At 39.6% G+C, this 17452-nt stretch overlaps 1 protein-coding gene across 2 annotated transcripts in view; it reads left to right on the forward strand.

The window, feature by feature from the left end:
* The window catches only part of CHST9 (carbohydrate sulfotransferase 9), a 187364-nt gene that overhangs the window by 13373 nt on the left and 156539 nt on the right, over positions 1 to 17452 (forward strand). Inside the window, exon 2 of one of the 2 annotated variants that reach the window (XM_031690310.2) lies at positions 12603 to 12812. In XM_031690310.2, coding sequence (XP_031546170.1) covers positions 12692 to 12812 — 121 coding nt within the window. In that variant the 5' untranslated portion in view covers positions 12603 to 12691. Of the gene's footprint in view, positions 1 to 12602; positions 12813 to 17452 lie in introns of those variants that run through there. The other variant, XM_031690312.2, reaches the window with a different exon arrangement.

The raw sequence follows: 17452 nt of genomic DNA on the forward strand, positions 1-17452 counted from the left end.
TCAGCCATTCTGATAGGTGAGTGGTGGTACCTCGTCGTTGTTTTAATCTGCATTTGCCTGATGACATACGATGTGGAGCATCTTTTATCATGAATGAGTTTTGGAATTTGTCAGATGCTTTTTCTGCATATACTGATAAGCTCTGGTGATTTTTCTTCTTTTATGTGATGGGTTACAATAATTGATTTTTTAAAATATTAGATCAACCTTGCATACATGGCTGAATCCACTTGTTATGGAGTATAATTTTTTTAATATGTTGCTTGATTGGCTAATATTTGGTTGAGTATTTTTACATCTATGTTCATGAGAGATACTGATCTGTAGGGTTTTTTTTCCCACACCCTTGATTGAGACTTTGGCAGAATTTGGTAGCACTTAATAGAACTTTAAGTGAGAATGATTTTCCTTGAGAAATGTGAAGGCATCCTTGCTCCGTGGCCTTATTCTAGTTTCCACTGTTACTGTTGACAAGTCTGATGAATTCTGATTCTTGATGCTCTGAATATGACCTGTTTGTTTCTCTGTGGCAAAACACGGAATCTTTTCTTTCTTCCTAGTGTTCTGAAATATCTATACAATGTCCCTTCGTGCGTTTATTTCATACCCATTGTGCTAAATACTCAGCGATCCCTTTATATTTGGAAATTCATGTCCTTCATTTTCGTGAAATTCTCTTAAATTATATCAGTATTGAACTCCTTCCTTTTCTCAGTCCTCTCTGCCTGGACCTTCTCTGTTATTCGGATTTTGAATCTCTTAGATAAATTCTATTTCCTGGCTTTTTAATTTCTTGTCCAGTTTTCTATCCCTTTGTTCTTTTGCTCTACCTTCTTAGAAGTTGCCTTAGTGTGTCTTCTAACCTATATGTTGAATTTTCACTCTGGTTATATTTTTCATTTGCAAGACCTTTGTGTGTGTGTGTGTGTGTGTGTGTGTGCGCGCGCTCTGATTTCCTTTCTTTTTATTAAAGGATCCTGTTTGTTGGAACCGGTCTTTTCTCTTAACTCTCTAAGGGTATAAATTACAGACCTTTTGAATTTTTTTGTTTGTTTAGTTTAGTTTAATAATAATAATAGCATTAAAAGCATCACTAGTTATTCATAATCTTGTGGTACCCTTCAGACTCAGAACCCTTTCTTTTATATGTTTTGTTGTATTTCCTGCCTTTTTTGTGGAATGTTAATCTTCAGAGTTATATATTATTCTGGCTTTCCTTTGTTAGCATCATTTTAGCCCTCCCAATAAAAACGACACTTATTTCAACAACTCCCCTATGGCAGTTACTTTGATATTTTATTATGAGCACTGTATTTTTTTTTAATTGAGGGGGAGATAATTAGGTTTATTTATTTATTTTTAATGGAGGTGCTGGGGATTGAACCCAGGACCTCCTGTGTGCTAAGCACGCACTCTGCTGCTGAGGTATGCCCTCTGCCTGAGCACCGTTTCATGGTATATTCTTTGGAAATGCCTTAAGAGCTTACAATCTGATTTTTGTCAGTAGATATTTTTGCAGGCTTAATTTATTTTTCTTTTTGAAACCAAGATTTGTAGATTAGCACCTTTGCTGTTTTATTCGTGTTGTTTCTCTGTTAAATGGTTGCAGGCGAAGCACAGATGGGCTGGAATGTGAAACGAGCAAAGAGAGGGAGCACATAATAGCATTTAATAAATATTTGCATGAGATTGCTTGAAGCCAGCCTTGAGTGCCTGGCTCACAAACTTCACTGTCTGTAAGAAACAAATCATTTTTGAATATACACATATTTCTAGTGTTTTATAGAGTTTTATGTTAGCTCTAGAATTTTACTATCTTTTGGAAAGCAGTACTATCCTTAGTCTAAGAAACATTATACAGTAGCAACATATTAGATGTCTAGATAATATATAATGAAAGGGAAAAATCAATATTCCAAATAGGTATTGACTGTCTAGCTAATCATTCATATAAATAACTGCCTAACATATCTGGCATAAGGAAACAGGATATCCTGTAAATGTGATAGTTTTACAAGGGTTTCATTGTTACTGTGATGAGCAGAGAGGGAATTTAGAAATAGTGTAATATGTAGGTGACAACCTAGAAGAGATATTTTATCTAGCTAACAACAAGTAACAACAGTAATAATAAAACAGTCTATGTTTCATTGTCTCACTGTAAGATACCAATTTGAAAACATATCAAGACAATTTGTTGAATGTAGAGCAATGCCAAACTTTTTGACTAAATTCTTTGTCCCAGGAATTTGTTGTCCTAGAAGTCGTTTTAATTATTGGATGTTAATTAAGTACAGATATTGCTGTTATATTGTAAAAAGTAACATTCCAAAACCACTTTGATCCGTTCTGTTTTATATTGTAGCTCCAATTCTAATTTGAACTACTGCTTACTCTTAAGAAGTGGAAAGATCAAAATGACGTCCTGACATTCTGTTGTGTGTGGCCTCGTCCTTGCTGCAGGGATGTTTTTGTTTGTTTGTTTGTTTGTTGTTTTTTTTTAACTAGTCACGCAGCCCCCACCAATCATAAGAGGGGCCAGAATGCAATTCTACCCTGTGACCAGGGGCTGAACTACAATATTTAGCAAACTGCGTGTTCCAGTGGTTTTATAACCTGTGCCCTTTTCACCTAAGAAGGTATCATGGGTCTTTTTGTATAATTTTAATCATTTATCTATAATGTCAGTGTTATATCTGCATAATAGTTAATTGCATGCTGGGTTTTGTTTGTTTTTTGAGGTCTTTTGGAAGCAAATACATTGCTAGGAAGCTTTTAAAATTCTCTTGCTCACTGTCCCTCCCTCTCTCTCTCTCTCTCATTCACTCGCTCCTGCATTATCTCATTTTTGCATTATGTCACAGTCATAACACCCCACCAAACTCACTAGACTTTATAATTCCTATATATATTAGATTATCTCCCTGAAAAGCAACTTCCTCTTTCAGTTGCTGTGAAAAACTCATGTCCGACTCTCGTTGAAACAAAGAACAAAAATTTAGATTAATGTGTATTGCTTGTGTACATATTACCCAGAGTACCTCATTATTATTTAAGGTTCAAGGGTATATGAATTACATTTTTATGTATAAAAGGTATCTTTCCCTACTGTGCACTACAGGAAATACCCCTTTTTCTCTTCTGACACTTCAGACAATGGTTGGATTAGAACATTCTTATCTTGGAATTTGTCTTTTCAAAATCCTCCAGTCTGCTTTGATCTTCTCTCAATAATTTCATGTTGACATAATCATCTCTTCTGTTCTCTTCTTTTTCCACTTTTGGGGGTGACCATGTTTCATCGTTCACCTTCATGCCTACTATTTCTTGCATCCTTGCCCTGCATGTATTTATTAAGCAAATGTTTTATTTATTGTCTGCCGTGTAATAATATCCTGTCTTAGTTTCTTAATTGCATGTTCTTTATGGCATGTTTCCCACTTCACAATCCTTCCCTTTGACTTTTTTTTAAAGAAGGTCTCTCTGTTTTCCTCCCGTTTGGACTGAAGGAAGCCCCTAAGGCTCTAACCTGTAACCTGGTTTATTCTCCCATTTTATCTGTGAAGGCACTCAAGTTTAGACATTATTTTTATGGGTGCTGATTCTCATCCATTCAATCATGCTTAGATGATTCTGTCTACTTCTGAGCCTTGCATTTAAAGAAAAGCATTAACAAACACGAACGTGTCTCGAGGAGGATGATTAAATTGATTGAATACTCCTAAATCGTATCCCGTTAGGAATGGCTGAAGGAATTGTGCGTGTTTATTGTTTATCTTGGAGTAAAAAAGAATTAAGGGTAGACAGGATAATTGTTTTCAATAATTGAAAAGTCTGTCATGTAAAGGAGAGAACAGATCTGTTATGAGTTGTTCTAGAAGGCTCTTCTGGTACCACCTTGTGCAAGTGATGAAGAGTTGGGTTCAGATGCTCGCTGAGGAGGATCAGAGATTAAACCCTACTCCTTTCCGCTTTGCCTCCAGTGTCAGGCGCCAGCCGCAGTCGTCGTCCAGCCTAATGGTTGTTTATTGATTGGGTCGAGTTGGCGTGAATTGAAAGAATAAACCTTTTTCACAGTCAAAACAGACTGACTGCCTTTTGAAGTAAAAATACTCGACCTTTCAACAGATACCTATTGATTGACTGCAACATAGCCGTCTCCTGTGCTAGACAGCTGAAACACAAAGATATTAACATTTTAATATTGTACATAAGTTCTATGGGCCAGGGATTCTTCTAAATATCCTGTATGTATTGACCTGCTTCACAGCATTTACCAAACAAGGTAAATACTTTTACTGTCCTCAGTTTAGATGTAAGGAAACTGAGGCACGCAGGGGTTCCAGGGGTTCCAGCTGTGTGACAAAACTCATTAAGTCATCCAGCTGTGACTGGATCTCAAGAGTCAGGCGGCAGGATCTTCACACTTAATTAACCACTGTGATAAACCACCTCCAGTGATGAAAGACAGGAGGGTGTGCATGAGTGGAAGGATGGAAGGATTTGGGCATTGGAATAAAATCGAGCCCAACCCCTGCCCTGGGGATTCCCTGCCAGCTGCTGTCCTCTTCCTGACCTTCAGTCTCATCTCCAGCTCCCGCCAAGGGATTGTCCCACAGTGCAAACCTGATCCTTCCAGACTCCCTTCAGAACTGTGCTTCAGTCCCTGGTGTCCACAGGACAAATGAAATCACCATAGTTTGACCCCAGGGTCCTCTGTGGTCTGTTCCCTCTGACACCTGTCACTTCATCTCTCAATTGAATTCTGCTTCAGACCATGTGGGTACATGAGCCAGTCCTGCAGATTTCTTGACTGGGAAGACAGTAGAGTTACTTGTGAGAATTAAATTAAATAATCAAAATAAAAGCTCAGAATAGTGTCTGGAATATATAACTGCTCAATAAATGTTAGCACTACTGTTTTCATTTGTTTCTGGTTATCTTGCCAAAATCGCTACACCCAAAATATAGCTAATTCCTTAGCTCTCTCACTGTACTTCCAGTTGCTTTGTAGTACATTGAAAAATAAAGGAAGTTTATTGGCTCCTGTAATTTACAAATTCAGCAGCAGAGTGAGTCCCATCAGGGTCAGTCAGAGCTTTTCTTGTTTCTCTGCAAGTTTTCAGTTTTGCCTTCCTCTGTGCTGTCTTGAGTTTTAGGCTGGCTTCCATCAGGGTCGCCAGGAGCCTTCCAGCAACAACAGGAACTGTGTGCTTCCTTATTCACGTTCACAGCGGAAGGAAATACCACATCTCCTGACCATCCAACCATAGCACTGAGCTTCATTATAATTAAGCCACTCCCAAGACAGTCACTGTGGCCAGGCAAAGCCTGTTTCAGTGGTTGAATGGTGATCCGAAAAAAGATCTGTGCACACTGTATATCCCAGAACCTGTGACCTTACCTGGAAAAAGAATTACATCTTTGCTGATGTAATTATGTTCAGGATCTTGAGGTAAGCTCATTCTGGATAATCGGGGGGTGGTGGGGTGTCCACAAATCTAGGGGCAAATATCCTTATCAAATACACAGAGGAGAAGGCTATGTGAAGTTAGAAGCCGAGATTGGGGCCACCAGAAATCAGAAGAGGCAAGAAAGGATTCTCCCCTAGAGCCTCCAGGCAGAATGTGGCCCTGACCGCACCTTGATTTCGGACTTCTGACCTCTGGAATTGTGAAAGAAGAAATTTTTGTTGTTTTAAGCGACCACATTTGTAGTAGCTTGTTATGGCAGCTACAGGAAAATGATACTCGGGGCCTTTCCTGAACCAACTGTTTTGACCATAGGATTAATTACCATGTTAGAATTACACTATTGGGGGCCAATCGCTGGAGCTGGAGGTAGAGACAGTCCGTTCTAAACTGTGTGGCTTCCACACAGAGCAGCAGGATGGGTGTTAAGGAGGCAACACAACACCCACTTGAAGAGCCTTTCCTTCCACTTCTTACTTGAAACCTGCCCGTTTCTATTGGTTACGCCACAGTCAGTCCCAATCGTGGACTGGAAGCCGTCTTTTCTTTAGCACTTCTTAGGTTGTGCTGTTAATTATTATGGTAACTAAAACTCCATCATTTCACTGGACTTGCTGACCCCCTTACCCAGTCTGCAGTCCTCACTTATCTCACCTGACATAATCCCTCACCAGTAATGCCTTCAAGTTGTCTTAGACATGACCGCTCAAATCGCCGTTTCCTTGTACCGCCGTGCCCAAATCCCAGGACTCCAAAAAACTTTTCAAGGACTCCCTCTGTCTTCACAGGACTCTTTAATGAAGTAGAATTTGATGCTGTAAGTGCCTTACGTGTTCCTTAATGTGATCCTGGTGATTCCTGACTGGCATGTAAATACATGCTGTAGGTTCTTGTGACTGTGCTTGAACAGATGGATGCTCCAACACCATTTTTGTGTCATCCATATTTAACACTTAGACATCTTTAGAATGAGGAACAAGTAAACAAGTGAAAATGAGAAATGGGATGAACAGTCTATTCAACAACAATCTGTATGGGTGTTTTTATTTTTTCCCATCTTTAATACAGACAAATGTTTGCAAGGGCCCTTGGTTTTAGTCTTATGCAGTCTTTAAAGAAACAAAACGAGAAACTCTACACTGAACACTAAAATGTCAAATATGAGTTTAAAACTTTTTCTTCTAAAACAAAGACTCTAAGGGCAAAGCCTTGTCTTATTAAAAACTTTAATTATAATTAAAATTTAATTACAATAGCTAAAAGTAGAAGGTACCTGTTAAAATAAATTACACAGGAAATCAAAGCAACAAAATGCATAAGGAAGTACCTACAAATTAGTGTCTAGTAAAGGAATGTGTTTCTATGCTCTGTGTGACAAAATATGATGAACAATGGAGCTGTTACAGGAATAGACCATGAAACACTAGACCTGAGAAACCATGTGAAAATTATTTGAAAAGATCAGTACTACCCATTCATAGTAATTTTACAAACGATCTTCCTTTAGCATGTTACTCTGTAATAGAAATGTACTTTATTAATTTTCTTTGCTGCTATAGCAAATCATAGCAAAGTTAGTGGATTAGATAGCAAAAATGTATTATTTTACCGCTCTGTGGGTAGAAAGTCTGACACAGGCTAATTAACACTGAACACAGAAATTGGTGAATACCAAAAAGTTTATTTTAATAACTAATAATAAATGTATTATTTGAATGGTTGAAATTAAATAGATCTCAAGCGTGATCAGAGTGAGGAAACACAGTTCAACAAGTATTTAAAGCATGCTGAAGTTCCTGTGAAAGCTATAAACTTTGTGAGAAAAATTTATTATTAAGAGGATAGTCTTTTTTAATTTAAAGTACTGCTTAGCTAACAAATGAAATCTACAGATTCAAAGAAAGCATAAAGAAGAACAGAGAGGATTCGATAACTTTAGGAAACAAAAGAAGAAGAAAGAGAAAAGCCATTTTAAAAATAAGAAACAAATTTATGATGATTTAAATTACAAAATATTTAGAACTGGATGGTGACAATGCTACATGTAAAATCATGTGATATGGCACAAAATAATTTTGGAGGAAATTAGTGGGCTTACATAAATGTGTTTTATAAAAAAGATCTAAAATGCATGAATTAATTTTCACAATTCAAAACCATTGGGAAAAAAACAACAGATACCCCTAAAGGAAAAAAAAACCAGAATGAAGAAAGAAATGAAGATAAAAGAAGAATCAATAAGAGAGAATAAAAACAAACATAGAAAAAGCAATAGAGAGGAATTACAGTATACTTTAAAATAAAACAGACAACTTCTAATAAGAATGTTCAAAGAAAATAAGAGAAAAGTCACAAACACATATACTGAGAATGAAAAGGGGGCTATATTTACAACTATGAAAGAGATCTTTAAAATCATACGAAAATCCTGTTAACAACCCTGTGCTTATAAATTTGGATGTGAAAAGGAAATGATAATTGTGTAGGCAATATAATTTTCTACAGCTGACTCAAAAAAGCAAAATGAATAAACGCATAACCGTTAACAAAATTAGATCAGTAATCAGATTCATTTTCCAGTCCTCAAAGATAGGCGCAGATGTTTGTACAAGCATACACAGGAACTTGGACTATAACAAAATCAGCATTAACAATCAATAGTAAAATAATAAACCACTCAGTAAATAGAGTTGGACTGTTGTTGTCCATGTGAAATAAACAGCCCACGTGCACACAAAAGCATTCCAGGTGGATTCACATTCCCAATATGGAGAGTAGAACTTTAAAACCTCTGAAAGGAAATATGAAAGAATGCCGGTGTTATTTGAAGGTGAGGAATATTACCTGAGAACATTTGTAAAGAACGCCGTCCCCCATCCCCTCTCTTCCCTGTGGTTTGGGAGGCTCACGGGAATGTGTTACATAAAAAAGCTCTCCTGTCCTCAAGCTTTGGGTTGGCTTTGCCAAGTGGGTCACTGGCAGGAAGTGTCAGGACAGGAGGAAGTTAAGGAAGCCGGTCACCTGAACACCTGGCTCCAGCGGGTTGTGCTTGTTCGGCAGGCTGCATCTCCCGTCAGCCATGCGCCTGCCTCCAGCCCCCTCTCAGGCTCAGGAATAGCTCTCTGCTTCCTGTCTTCACTTCTAGGAGTGGTTGCCGATACTTTTCCTTGGGGACTGCCCTACCCCTTGTTGGTTTCTCGAAACCCCGAACACATCTTTGTAAATTACCCCCTTTATTACACTCTCCCCAATTTCCTGACTCTGAATACATCATGTGGTTTTCTTTCAAGACTATAAATCAGTAAGGAAAAGAATGATAAAAATTGATTTTAAACTTCTGCATAGTAAAACAACCACACCACCAGCAAAAGGCGGGAGGTAGGGAGGAAAGAAGGGAGGAAGGGAGGGAGGGAGAGGGAAGAAAGAAAAAAGTCACGGACAGGAAGATTTTTGTAATGCTCCTAACTGATAAAGAATTACCACCTAAAATGCATGAAGAACTAGGCAGATCAATAAGAAAAATGAGAAAGGGGTATAAACAGGAAACTCATAGAAGAGGAACTAGAATAGCAAAAAAAGGAAAGCAAAACCCCAAGTTATTATAAATTTTCCATCCCTACACAACTTCTGCACCTCACTCATCTTCTCCAGCTTCCTGGGCAGCTGTGGGTTGAGAAAAGGCTGGGAAGTAGGCACTGAGGCACTCTGGGCAGAGTACTCTGTGGTGAGGCTTGCGTGGGAATGACAGCAGTGGGGTAACGGCTGGAGAGGTTTCAGAGGAACAAGTCACTGGGTGAAGAGGTTCAGAAGGAGACCCAGCCTGGGCTGGGCAAGGTGATGTAGCCGCGTTTCACAGCAGCCCGCAAGAGATGGAGGATAGAGTGAGGGCTCTTGTTCGTCAGAAATAGAGACAAAGAGATGAGGATGGAGCCAGATGACAGTAAACTTTGCGAGGGGTGGTAGTAAATTGAGGGAGTTTGTCCCTGTTGGTCTGTTTGCTCAGAGAGTGGGAAAGAGGAGTGTGGTGCAGCTGCTATGGAGGGAGGCAGGAGGCAAGGACTGCTGAGGTCCTGCTGAGCTTGTGGGGAGGGATGGGGGTCCCCCTGACTCTGGGGGTTTTCTCCCACCAAAACTGCATAATTAGATCCAAACCTTTCTCAAACTCCATACCTCCCTCCTTTAAAATTGTAGGCTTCTGGCAAACTGGACAACTCAAAATTTCCTCTTAAATAAACTGCCTCCCTCCTGGAATCTATCACTATACTAAGTCCCCAAATGCTTCTTTTGGTAGCCAGGGTCATTTGAAAGAATGACTTTTAAGGTGTTGGGAAAGAGATAATGGAGTGAAATAATTATTTCTATATTTTTGTAATTATTAGGAATTAATCCATAGGATATGCAGGGAAAAGTAAATGCAATAGTATTTATTGACAAAATCACATAGACCCTTTCAGTATTTTAATAGTCCATATTTCTCCATTTGTAGCTTAGAACTAATGATTTACAAATACAACTGGAAAATTAATTACCTGTATTTTGTTATTGAGCCCCAAATTCAGTTCAGTGCAGCCCATTGTTGAGTACCTGTTAGGTTCAAGGTAGACGGTACGTATGAGCGAGGAGAGGCAGGATTGTACAAAATACAGGAAGCCTTTGACCGTGGAAATGTTGTATGATGCTTGTACATAAAATAGCATTATTCCAAGTAATTTCAGTCTCCAGTAGTCTGCACTTTTTCCGCAGGCGTGGTGGTAGATGTTTGGGCTCCAAATAGGTGTGTTTTCCCATCACACCTGACCTTCAGGTTTGCTTAAAGCAAGACTGCTGCTCCTCGTGCCTCACCTTTGTTTAATGAGAGCCATTTCCTGATGCCAATGTTGGGTTAATGGACTGAGATGGGAGAAAATCAAACGTACCTCTCCGTTTTACACCAGATTGCCTTTCTGCCTTGTGGCTTTCATCGCTCTGCTCTGCCCACATCTGCCATAATAACCATTATGGGTTTTCTACTGACTTCTTACCCAGGAGGATGTGTCAGCAGAGAGCCGCATCTCCCGAAGAAAGGAAGGGCAAATTCTTAATCTTCTTCCAGCGTCGTAGGTAATAATTTTCCCCTGCGAACCCCCAGGGAGGACTTCCATTGGCTCTCACAGCCACCGTTCCCACAGGCCTTTGGCTCTGTTCTGATTTATGGATTTTCTTCTCTCCTCTTTCTTCCCAGATAAGTTTTAATTATGTAGACAGATTGTAAGAGTCTCTTTTTTTCTTGTAAACAACTATTTCTTTGTTCCTAGTAGATTTGGTTTAACTGGTTTCCTCCTATCTGAATCTTCTTGTGGGCCCGAGAATTATGTCTGTTCCTCGTTTAACTGAAGCATCAAGAAAAGAGAAAGCTGGCTTCTATTCCTAGTTTCCTTGAGGGATTCGATCTTGGAACACCTCAAGCTGCAAATCTCCCTCGGGAGCTGTTCGTGGTTGCTTATGTTTAGAAAGCCCATAATATTTCAGTTTCGAATCGATACAAAAGCAAAGTATAACCCACCAAGTGAGCAGTATGTTAATATCCTCAGTTCTTTTACTTATTTAAAAACTTCCTCTCCTGCCGAAATCCCCTAAAGCACTTGTGAAAACGTTAACCATTGCCCCTTCCTCAAGGGACTCAGAGGTGGATTCGAGGAAGCCCCTCAGGTAATGCTGACAGTCACTGCTCTTAATCTGGCCCCTTCCGTGGAATAATTAAAATATGAAGGAAAAAAAATCTATTTATAATATGTCTTTTTGTGGTTGTTCTGCATATAAACACTTTTACCTGTTGGGTGGATCTCGTTTTTTTCTAATCAGGAGATGGTTCTACCACATCCACGTCTAATTCTGATCTCAGAGGTTACCCCTGAAGCCCAGCAGCTGTGTGAGAGTTGGTTTTGCCAAGAATAGCTAATATTATCCTTTAACCAGCCTCGCCATCTCCCACAGCACTTTCTAACTTTTACCTGGCGCCTCACCAGACACCTCTTTTCAAAGGCTAAATCAGTATTCTTTCAGAAGTTTTTGAGGCAGTTTTGGAGAAAAAGGAGAGAGAATTTTTAGACACAGCAGTGTGTGCGTGATGTCCTCATGCTGAGAAACCATTTATTCAGCACATCCCAAGAGGGGGTGTGGCCGAGGAACAGAGCCAAAGTCTTCGGTGGGCCTCAGACACAAAGCCATGACCTTGGCCTCATTAGCTGTCTGCTAACTAGGTGAGCTCACCATGCAAGCTACTGCGTATCTGCACAGCAGTTCACGGGGAGCAAGGCTTCTTAACTTGGGTTTCAGTAAGGGTACGTACAGACTGACATTTTACACAAGGCTTTGTGTGTGTTTATATTTGTCTGAGAAGAGGGTTTACATCTTAATTAAATTCTCAGAAGTGGATGGAGCTTAAAAAAAATATATATATATATATAAAGTTAAGATTCCACTAAATGAGGTCATTCTTAAACAATGTCATGTCAGTATTTCTTTAAATAAAGTAATCTTTTATCACTGAAGTCAATTTCTGTAATCTAACGTAGATTTCTCTACTCCCAGGTTATTTTGGAAGAGGCCTTTGAACCTTGACCTTTTCATCTTTATCCTCCTATGCCTCTGAGGGATTTCGAGGGTACTCTTTAAGTTGGAGAAACCTATTACTTTTACAGGAGAGGGAAATAAGAGATTGAACCCTATGTTTTTAAATTTTATATGTTTCTAAACCACGAAGTGGTTTTTTTCTCCCCTTTTTTCTATGAACATGCTTTTCAAAATTCCATCTTCAGCAGTCTATTCTAAGAGTCTTTTTTGCCCTCACAACCATTTTAAGGTAACCTGAACTCAACTTTACAATATAGGAGAGCTGAAGTCTGGGCGTGCTTTACCCAATTAAATGTTAGGCTGTTACTTATTAACTGCAGGATAGCACATTCCTTAGATAAGATAAAGGTAACAACAGAAAATTGCCTTTCCAGGGACATCAGCCACAGTCCCTTCTGTCTGAAGAGTGTTAAAGTTCATGTAAATCCTCAGTTTTGTTGACATACTGCGTATTTATACCATATTTGGGAAGAAATGTCATCAGCAAGGTACAGTATGGATTTTTTTTTAAAATTCTAGGTTACTGCATGGAATGGTTCCTCAGAGAAAAAGCAAGGGCTGAAGGTCTGTGGAAAACCAAATCCTGCGGTCTTCAGAAATGAGGAGAGATGCAGCCTTCTGAAGTGGTCATGACCCCCAGACAAGTCTTCCTGTCAGTGCTCATGTTTGGGGTCGCAGGGCTGCTCCTCTTCATGTACCTGCAAGTCTGGTTTGAAGAACAGCGCACAGGTAACACCGCAACTTCTTTTTTTTTTTTTTTTCCAATTTTTAATTATAATGGTCATTTTCAGTTAAATAAGCTGTGATGTCTGTGGATACCTGGAAAATCACCATACTTCCAGCAACATAAAACATGAGACACAAACGAAAACCCCCAGCTCCCCAAAGAAAGGCTGGGTGTACATTTCTGGTGAGCATTTGCTTGGTCCCTTGGGGCCACACTTGGAATTTCTGTCATCTTGGGGAAGTAGCCCTTTAGCCTTCTTGGGCAGTAAGGACTGTTTGTGGAGACTTTGTCTCCACAGACGTGGAGCATTTATCCTGCCCTTGATGTGTTCGCTAAGCACTGGGCATAGGCCTGAAAGGAGGTGAATATACAGCAAACTCTCTCTTTCAATTCCTTTTTAATTTTTGTGTTGCTGCTCCAGTTGGTGTAGCAATTCCTTACTACCTTTACATACAGAGTTGGCAAACCTTTTCAGTAAAAATTAAAAATCATTTCAGGCTTTGTAGGCCGTGTGGTCTCTATCAGAACTGTTCAGCTCTGCCAGTGGATCAAAAAAGCAGCCAAAGATTATTTGTAAACAAATGGATCAGGACGTGTTCCAATAAAACTTTATTTACAAAAACAGGTCGTCGGCCGGTTTGGTCCAGGAGCAGTAGTTTGAAGCTGCCTACTATACTTATCCTGTACTTTCACCATTCAGTTTGTAATTGCTGTACATTGGAGGCACTCAATTACTGTTAAAGTGGATTATATTTATAACGATTAAAGGAAATGTTTTAGAACATCGTAGAAATATATACACATAGGTGTTGTCAAATCCATGTTTTCCATTAGTAGAAATAGCCTATGCTTGTCACTATTAAGAAAAACAAAGTAAAAACAGAACAATTTCTTACTTGTTTCCAATTGTGGCCCATTTTAAAATTATTCCAGATATAAAGCCCTGAAGGGTCTATTCTGAAAGGTAATTCCACACTAAGTCACAAATATGATCATTTTAAAATTTGTTTCCATCTTTAAGTCCCTTTCCTTGGTTTAGCCTTACAGACACTTTGGATTTATTTAATTTATATAGCAACTCCTGTGAAAAGACTGCATAGAATTATTTTCAACAGAGTATGTAATGTATTGTCAAAACTTATATGGAAACTATAACATTTTTTAAGTTTTCTATATTATCACTGCAGTGTTTTATCATAACAACTTATAATATTTAATGAAACCATCTGTGATAAAATATATAGGCTAACTCCTCCTGCGGTATAATTCCTAGCATAGATCTTGTCACGTAGAAGCCTGCAGTAGGTGTTGATTGAATGAGTGTGTTAAAAATTCACTGCAGACTGTAGACCCCATGGCAGCAAAGGAGGAAGAATCAAAGACACCTCATATTGGGAAGTTTGCTAATATCATTGCCTCCTAGAAAATTTCTCAAGAAAAGTATCACAAGGGGGCTGCAATATGTAAAAGAAATTATATTCATATATGTAGACAAATGAAGAAATGTTATGGTCCGTAGGAAGACACATGATATTTGAAGAAACAGTCAAGTCATGTCATAACCTTCCATATATAATGCAGTTTACAAAATATGTCCACAACCTCAATAGCTACCATTTATTGAAAGTTTAGTAAGTGCCAAATGTTTACGTGTATTTTCTCTTAACCTAACGATGTCTTCCTGGGTGTGATATTCTGGGTGTGTAGACAAGGACAGTGAGCTGCAGGTGGGTCAGAACGTTATCCAAGGCCCACATGTGTAGGGTTAGGTGCAGAGGGAAGACCTTTAGGGTTCAAACCCAGGTGGTGTCTCTCTGAAGTCCAGACCTGTACATTGCTTCTGTGATGGAGAAGCGGTGAATATTGCCCCTAGAGCACAGATGAAGCAACTGAGACTTCAAACGGAAACTTTAAGTGACTGGCTCAAAGATACAAAGCTTAGAGTTTTCAAAGTGTGACCCACGCTTAGGTTTTCCTATGCCTCGTGAGCCCTTAAAGAGCCTCCTAACCAAAAAGTGGACATGATAAACGTATAATAAATGCTGTAGCGTCAGTACAGAGGTTTTTAAATCACTGACGTGGTAAACCTCAGCTGGATTCACAAGTTTATAGATGTATATAATCTCTTCTGCACATTGGATTCTTAATCCAGTTCATACGTTTTCCAAGTTGGGTAATTATTTTCTCCACTTACGTTGGGCTGGTGAAACATTTACAATTTCTCCTCTTAATTTTTATTTGTGATTGCTAGAAGTACTTTCTCTGATTCTCAATATGTCCTAAATGGAGTATATAGTATTTTCCACAGTCTCCTCATGACAGTGAGAATAAACGTCAGAACCAGGATTCCTTTAGATGACTGCTTTACTGAAGGAAAGTTTCGTTCTTTTTCATAAGGCTTCCATCTGGAACTTTGCCTTGTACTTGGCTTGTGCCCCGGCGGTAGTTCTGCAGTTTTCCAGGCAGACAGGGACCTGTGTATTTCAGGTGTGTTTCAGATAATGTCAGGGGCTTCGGGCATTTTTAAGGGCAGCCTCTTTTTAAACCAGAAAGTATCCGAATGTGTGTTTTGATGTTAAGTTAAAAATTGGGGGGAAAGAATCTGAGTTTTGGACACTTGAACTATCACTCACAGAACTTTGGAAGAAGTTTTGGTTCCAGAGATCACTTGAAAATAGAGAAGGTTTTAAAACTCTGCATGGTTTGATCTCACATACATTTCACTGGTATAGGAGAACTCTGGGGTTCTTTTCATGCCTTTTTCTTTTGAGGCTTTTAAAAACCTACTAAGGGAGGGACTGTTTTCTATGCCTTCTTAGTTTTCCTGGGCTGCTTCTTATTAAAATAAAATGCTTCAGAATTACCAAAAAAAAAGAAAAGAAAAGAAAAACACTTAAATGGGCTCTGATACGCTAGTGAAAGATTATGAATGGGCAAGATTTTTTTGGAGGTGAAGAGGAAAAATATGTGATAAAGAAATGAAAATCTATCCAATTATACAACAGAGAGTTCCAGATGACCATCTATCCTTCAATACTATCATCAGTTAAATTATAGATTTCTTTGTGCTGATTTTCAGTATGTGGATGTGTATTATTGTGAATTTTATTTTATACAGCTCTTCTTTCTAGTTTGTTAAAAGTACAAGTTTTACATTCAGGGGAATCTTGAAAATCTCAGATCTCCTTTTTAACCATATGACCCTGGGCAAATCACTTAGCCTGTCTAAGCCTCAGTTTCCTCATCTGTAAAATGGGGATAATGATGGTTTCCATACAGGATTACAGGAGACAGTGCCTGCAAAGCACTTAGCATGGTGTCTCACAAGCAGTATTGCACCATGAATGTGAACTCCTTTATTATTATTCTGGAAGTGATGCAGAGCATCCTCAGACTTGCTTATCCTGAGTTACCCCAGTTACAACTCAGCCACAGTTCAGGAACTCAAATTTGTGCCTTGACCGATTAAGAGGGGAAAAAAAAAATCTCCCTTCTGGCCCTGGTGAAAATCGCTGGGAAATCTAACTGGCACAGAGTCGTTGTTGGAAGTGTTGGAAGGAGCATGGCAGATTGAGGGGCAGAGAGAAGGGTCACTGTGCAGGAGGATCTCGTGTCCGGACAGGCTGCCCAAGGTCAAGAATTTGTTCATTCAGCAGTATTTTTTGAAGACTTAATGATCGTCGGTGCCAAACAGTGTGGTGAATGCAGAGATCTAACAGAGAACCAGATATAACCCCTGTTCTCAAGGAGACTATACGCTCATGGATTGTAAGGGAGGAAGTCTTGGGTTCAGGCCAAGGCTTTGGTACAAAAGGACAGTCCATTGTGAAGGGAAGGAGACAGGCCCTCCATTCTGAGGCAAAGTAATGAGTTGGGACCAGGAGAAAGAGCCCGATCAATTGCCTGTGATGGGATTGCTGACCGGATAAAAGTGTCAGAGGGAGGGGCATAGCGGTGGGGGCCAGGTCAACAGATGCAGGGGACCAGATCAGAGCGGAACAGACACATGTCTGGGAAAGATGCAGGAACGAGGAGGGCCAGTTCAGGATAACTCACAAGCATGGGTCACTTTTTTCCCGCAGCTACTGTTGAAATTTGCGACTTGTTGCTCTTTCTCAGGGTAGACTCTGGCTGCTAAACATAACAAGTACCAAAAGGTGTGGTACGCAATTGTTTTGTATGGGCAATTAGACAGGGTTAAGACAGCATAACAGATTCAGAATCTCAGCTTTTGAAAAAATTTAAAGATCATCTTGTACACCACCTGTTTTTAAAAAATATAAATCTGATCACATCCACTCCCCTGTTCAAAACTTTTCAGGGCTATCTCATTCCCTTTACCAGAAACTTGTCCCTGGGGCCCACAGAGCTGGGGGTGTAGCCAGTTCCCGCCTCGGGAGCCCCACCTCTGTTCCCTCAGGGTGTCATCCTGCTTCCCTTCGCTTCCTCTGCCACCCCAAGCCCTTGGCTAGCTCAGCGCTCTCGCAGGTTCAGAGCCGAAGTGCTCTCCTCCCAGCTCTCACCTGCCAGGGCTTAGCTCAGATGTCACCTACTTTGATCACCCCACAACCCACCCGTCAGCCTCCCCCACCACCTTACTTTATTTATTTTCGTTGGAGAAATGATCATGATTAGCAATTAC

The sequence above is a fragment of the Vicugna pacos genome, chromosome 24 (assembly GCF_048564905.1).
Source record: "Vicugna pacos chromosome 24, VicPac4, whole genome shotgun sequence".
Classification (NCBI taxonomy): domain Eukaryota; kingdom Metazoa; phylum Chordata; class Mammalia; order Artiodactyla; family Camelidae; genus Vicugna; species Vicugna pacos.